At 39.2% G+C, this 6279-nt stretch overlaps 1 protein-coding gene across 1 annotated transcript in view; it reads left to right on the forward strand.

The window, feature by feature from the left end:
• jnk (c-Jun N-terminal kinase JNK) overlaps positions 1 to 4479 on the forward strand; it is a gene marked incomplete in the record, with an annotated part of 52119 nt that extends 47640 nt beyond the window's left edge. The window contains 4 exon segments of the mRNA NM_001204618.1: positions 161 to 303; positions 2465 to 2528; positions 3060 to 3140; positions 4336 to 4479. Of these exon segments, the coding sequence (NP_001191547.1) occupies positions 161 to 303; positions 2465 to 2528; positions 3060 to 3140; positions 4336 to 4442 (395 nt within the window).
• Between the last annotated feature and the right edge of the window lie 1800 nt (positions 4480 to 6279).

Consider the following 6279-nt stretch of genomic DNA (forward strand, 5'->3'; position numbering starts at 1 on the left):
TCTCCCTCCCTCCCTCCCTTGTACAAGTAGAGTTGGAGGTTCAGTATCCCCCCCCCCCTTTAACAAGACTATGGGATAATGTTTGAGCCAGTGAGCTTGACTTTAGCTCAGGTTTTCAGTTTGAGGTTTGACTTTATCTTTGCTTTCGTTTTTGTTCCAGAGCATCAAGGGTTGAGAGCGATGGTGGCCAGGGATTTGTTGTCCAAAATGTTGGTGATCGACCCGGAGAAGAGAATCTCAGTGGACGAGGCTCTGATGCACCCGTACATCAACGTCTGGTACGACGAGCGGGAAGTCAACGGGGTGAGTGGTATTGCTCTGGTTGGTAATTAATGCCTCTTTACGTAAAGCAAAAGTTTGTTTCCAAATCTGAAAGGGATGAGTGAATCACTCTTGTACAGGTGTGGGACGGTTTGTTTGTTTGTTTTTTTTAAATTTTGTTTTATTTGGAGGGGAGGGGCAGGACAGGATTTTTTTAGGGGTGGTTGTTTAGATAAGGTTTGATGGAAGTTAATGGGGTGAGTGTCACAGCCATGGTTGTTAATGCCTTTCTACATTAAGTGAAGTTTGTCCCAAGTCTTTGGGGGGGGGGGGGGTCTACACCTGAAGGCTTTCTCGCTTATTAGTTGATCAAATTTTACCAAGTTTCACACATATAACAAGCATAGTAAGGAGTCTTAAAATCTGCTATCAAATTTAAGAAAAAGTTTCGTTTCCAAGGCTGCGGCGGCCATATTGGATTTTTATAGATATGTCTTGCGTAATGAATATTTCACTTATTTTTCATGGAAGGGTGGGGGTTTTTTACGTGCATGTTAGCAAACATTAGATCTAAAAAAAAATTCTGTTGAACTTTTCCTTAACAGATCAAAAATTCAACAGACAAATTTTTAGTATTACATCTTCTCTTCATTTTGTGCAAATTTCATGAAGATTGGCTGAAAAATGGTGGAGTTTTTCAAAAAAAGTATATAGAAAAACCATGTTTTGATAAAACAGGCGATAAAGGATAACAAAAAATTGACTCTTTGAGGAAATGGTGGTGACAAACATGTAGGGGATTCTAATGCTATGAAATAGTTGTAAGAGAGGCTGAAGAAGCTAAAAGTGCCTACAACTCAAAATCTATCATTTTGAGCCGAATCTGGACTATTGGGGTGTAGCAGCAAATCATTCTTGTATGGATGTGAGAGCTTGTTTTTCCTTTGGGTTTTTTTTTTGGGGGGGGGTGGTCAGATAAGGTGAGATAGAAGGCAATGGGGTAAGCGTCATAGCCATGGTTATTGTCACTCTACATGAAGTGAAGCTTGTCCCGAGTCTTAAAGGGTTGGAGTGAGTCACTCTCGTTCAATCTTTGGTTTTTCCCAGGATGTGTTGAGGTTAGATGGCCAAGCATTTTGTCTTCGTCATGTTCCATGTCGAGGCAGGTGGTGTTGTGCATACATTACATTTTATTTTTCAACTTTCAAAGGTTTTTTTTCTGAGATTGTTTTTTCATGTTGTAGGACTTCTTTTATGAATGGTTTTTGGCATAGGGAAGAATGCATTGTAGAGTAGTCCTGTGGTCACAGAAGTAGAAACATTTTTTTTAACAACTTTACTTCCTGCTCTTTGTTCTTGGTATTGTAAGCTGTGATCAACATGTCACCGAGAGCAAGCAAAGTGCTGACCTGCTTGTATTTCAGAAGTTTACAGCAGGATGGATGAAAGGTTGTGCCATGGAATATGAATTCAGGTTGTGCGTGGTTGGCGGGTGCTCTGGTGTGGTTTGCTCCTCCGCTCCCCCCTTTCTTTTTTGTGCTTGTTAGTACTCTCTTGTACTTACTTTTTACTTTTACTTAGGATGTCGAGGGGAGGTGCAGGTTTCGGTCTTGTGCTAGGTGTGTAGCGTCTGTGATAGATATGTTATTTTGTTCCAAGACCTTTTTAACCCCGTCCAGCCAGGTCTTTCTTGGTCTCCCTCTTGATTTGAAGCCGGATTCTTGGGTGTTGTAAGCTCTAGCCGCTAGTTGTTTCTTGGACATTCTGGTTACATGTCCAAACCATTTGACTCTTAAACGCTCTATGAATTTTATTACTGGTGGTGTTCCGGTTTGTAGACGTATGGTTTCGTTTCTTATGCGGTCTCTTCTGGTGATGTTGATGGTTTTGCAGAGACACCTCATTTCGCATGCGTTGATTTTTCTTTCTTGTGCCTTGTGTAGAGACCATGTTTGGCACTGGTATGTACCTCTTCTAATCTTCATATGACCTAATTGTATTGCAATTACTGTAAAATGCTTACTGATGAAGATTTTTTGAAAACCGAAATAATTCTGAGACCAGTTGGTTTTTGTAGACATTTCTTTCTCTTATTTTGATAGTGCTCTTCCGTAGCCTTTGGTGGATATTTTAATCTGTTTTTCTGTTGCTAGTCTGTGGTTCTGGCTTAAAATTTAACTTTTTTTTATCTCTTTGTTTTCAGCCTGCACCAGGTCCATACGATCATGCAGTGGATGAAAGAGAACACTCAGTCCTAGAATGGAAAAGTGAGTCGGATTAGTGTAGCAGTAAAATGTTTTAGCACACTACAACTTCAGCGTATATGTCTGCAAGAGGGATGAAATTTTAAGTTCTGTTCCATGTCCGTAATTGTACCAGGGGGGACAACATATCCAATCTTCCATTGTCTTGTAATTTATACTATAGAAGTTGTGGTGACATGTCACTTGTTCAGTATTGAGCGTTTGAGAAATAATATTATAATTTTAAGACGATGAAGGCTTTCATTAATTTCCTTAGTAATTCTAGGAAAAATCGAGAAAATGGTTTTGCTCCTTATTGTAAAATGAGACGAAGAAGAGGATATTATCCAGCTGAAACAGAAAATTATTTAGTTCCCATGTGTTTTCTTCCAAGTGAAATGAAGAGAATGATTTTATTTCTTTCTTTTAGACAATGCTGTTTTATCTCTACCTCCATGATTTTTTTAATGCGATTGGGTAAAGATTGTAAAGAAAGAATAATCACATTCCTTTGCTCTGTAATTTTACTCATAAATGTCCATGTCTTGACCACAGTGTTCATATACAATGAAGTCATGGAGTATGAAAACCGTGAAAGAGAAAAAGAAAAGCAAAGTGCTATGCAAAACCATAATGGTGAGTTGCAGTGTTGTTTTTTGTCTAATAGGAAGTGTTTTTAGAAACAAAAAACAATCTTACTGGGCATTGATTTTATAGAAACTTGCTGATTAGTAAAAGATTATCAAAGTTTTGTTTTCTCCGTCCAGTATTTGTATGTCTTAACTTTTTGTCCTTGTCTATCTCCTTCATTACAAATAAATCAGCCACATAGCAGCAGAAGGTGCAACAACCTCACTTATGGTTGGACAGCACATCTGAACATCTATGCTCTGATGTACATAAGTAGCAGTAGCTTTTGGGTCTCTTCTTTTGCTTTTTTTCCTCATTCTTTACTCTTATCTGAGCCAAGTGATAGGGCCTTCTGAATTACCTGTTTGTTTTGTAAAGGCATGAAGTTCAGACACACACACATTGTAAATTGTTCTAGGATTTCCACAAAACTTACTTGTTCTTGTTGCATTTACTGTTCTGTGTCCCTTAAAAGTTTAAAAATTGCCTAAAATAATCCATGTTACATCAATTTTAGCGTAGCCGACCTGTCACCTGTGTACTGGAAATTTGGGTTGATTTGTGTTTCATTGAAAGTTTTTTTATTGTGAAAGTAATTTAAAAATGGATTTATTTATCAATATCATCCTCATACTGTGCCGGAACACATAGGGGGAACTGCTGCTTTTTCTTTCCTCATCCTTACTATCATCATTTTGCCTCTACTTCTTTTGTGTGTTTGTCACTCTTGTGAACTGCTATTTCTGGGGTACCTTGATAGTCCAAGCAGGCTTTGTGCTGTTGAGGCTAGAGGAGGTGAGCAGAGTAAGCCTGATTCCCCGTTTGGACTTCTCTGTTGACATCCACCCCCTGACGCTCATATGAACTTATGCAGTTGCGAGCGCTATAAAACCTTACTAAAAAACTATTTAAATTTTTTTTTTTTTTTTTTTTTAAATATCAAGTGTCATCCCCTTCACAGACGTAGCTGTCCTACTTCTATGGCAATAACCCCTCCAACTGCAGTGATGTGTGGGTGGTTGGTGGATGCTGTGATATGATCTGCTCCTTGTTGTTGTAAATTTTATTAATATTTTTGTAATTCCATCTTGGCAGAGTGTTGTTGTTATTGTACTGATTCAACATAAACTACATCTACACAGACTGTAACTGCAGTAAAACTCGTACTAAAACTAGCATGTTATTGTCTTTGTCTCACAAGATGGTGCCAACAACACGATGGAGACCGGAGGGGCGGGCGCCGAGTCCAACTCCACATCGAGAGGAGCAGCAGCAGCCACTGCAGCCACCGCGCAGAACCACCACTAATGATGGCTTTAGTTTGTACATAGTCTTTTTACCTCTCGTAGGAACCTCAGCTCTCCCCCCACCCCACCCCCTCTCCCAAACTCTCCCCCCCCCCCCCCTCCTCACCCACCCCCCGGTCGCCAGTTATGTCTAGTTATCCCAAACATGAACTGTCTCCTGCATGGAACATCAGGGGGTGGTTCTGTACTTGCTGGGATGACTGTGGGTACATCTGACAACCGCTCCAAGCTCCAATTACAGAGCTCTTTTTCAAAATAGATTTAGTTGTTTAATGTGTTTTGTGATTGCTTCAAAGAAAAGTCAGTAACCAAAAGTGTTGGTATTTGCTCTCCTGTGGTGTTTGAGAAGACAGATGTTTTGTTAAATCTGAATTTGAAGAAAAGAAAATGGTAGCAATAGGTAGATCTGATGGGTTATTTTGTTTTCTCTGAAGAGATAAACTAAGTAGATTTTGAAGAAGAGCTCTCCCTGTTTGTTGAGAAATGGTGAAAGAGGGAAGTACCAGCTTTGTGGTATTGACTCTGTTCTCCACCAACCCCCAACCCCCCTCATGACAATTGTGATGAAGTTGGCAGCACTGCCTCCAGATCCTCATATAAAACATTGTCCCACTTATCATACATTCGTTCAGCACTTCACAATTCCTGTTCTCTATGTTTATGTGCATGTTTCTTCTGAGGATGAGCATGTGATTGATGTGCACAAATGGTTTTGTTGGGTGTCTGTGGTGAAGGCTCACACTCATCAAAGCTATTTTTGTCTGTTTACTTGACAGATTCAAGATTTTTGCTATTGATATTAAATGCAAAGGAAGCTTTCCACTCATTCAGCAGTGCTTGAGATCACAAATATTCAATGAGCCACGTGCTGGTTGGACCCTATGGCTTCTGTGAATGATCTCTCATATCTTGAACTTGTGTGATAGTAGTTGTATTATCTATGACGATATTGTTCTTGCTAAACTGTCACAAGAGTGAAGTGATTTGATTTATCAGCTCAAACACTGACCGAGACTCAAGACATGTTGAGGCAGTAGATTTGCCAAGCAAGCTTTTACAGAATATATTTAGTATTGATATCTACTATGTATTAATCGAAGTGGAAAAATGTGCTCCATATCATCATGCGGAAATGCAGGGCACATTTTTTTACTTGATCTTGATTTAAAGTTTTTTAAAGTATTGTTTGTGCTAATTGAAGCACACGAAGGCTGGTTTTGGTAAAAGAAACTCTTGCATTAAAATTTTTCACAATTGTGTGCTTGAAGTCATAGTTTTTCTCTGCACTGATAGCGGAAACTGCTATTAGGTTCTTTTGATGGGAGATGTTGCATAATGTAGACTTGCAAATAACACATAGTATTTAAAACCCAGTGTCACTCAGTGAAAGCATCGACGACTGTGACACAGAAGATGTTTCTCTAGTCAGTATGTAGGCTGTGGGTGTTTAACGGTCCTTTTTGTCTTTGAAGTGTGACCTAGTGTGATTTTTTACGAAGCCCTTGGAGGTATACATTTTTTGCTTGAGTGACTGTCGTTGGGTTTGATTCTGTATATCCTGTGGTCTCTGTGTTTGGCTCTTTCTCAAGTATGTTGCAAGTCATGAATTTGTCTAGGGGCGTTTGGATTGTTTGAAATAGCTTGCATCTGTTGTTGTTCATGTTGTTGTTGTCATGTTTTAATTAGACAGTTTTTTGCACCAAAATTTTTGTAAAAGTTTTATGATCCTGACATAAAGAGTTTCTTGATCAGAAATAGGCTTATTGTTGAACCTTGGCTCGGAAAATTGAGGAGTTGGGGGTTGTAAGGCTGTGTTCTTGTGTTTAGGATTCTGTGAT

This window comes from Aplysia californica, unplaced genomic scaffold (assembly GCF_000002075.1).
Source record: "Aplysia californica isolate F4 #8 unplaced genomic scaffold, AplCal3.0 scaffold00236, whole genome shotgun sequence".
Taxonomy (NCBI): Eukaryota; Metazoa; Mollusca; class Gastropoda; order Aplysiida; family Aplysiidae; genus Aplysia; species Aplysia californica.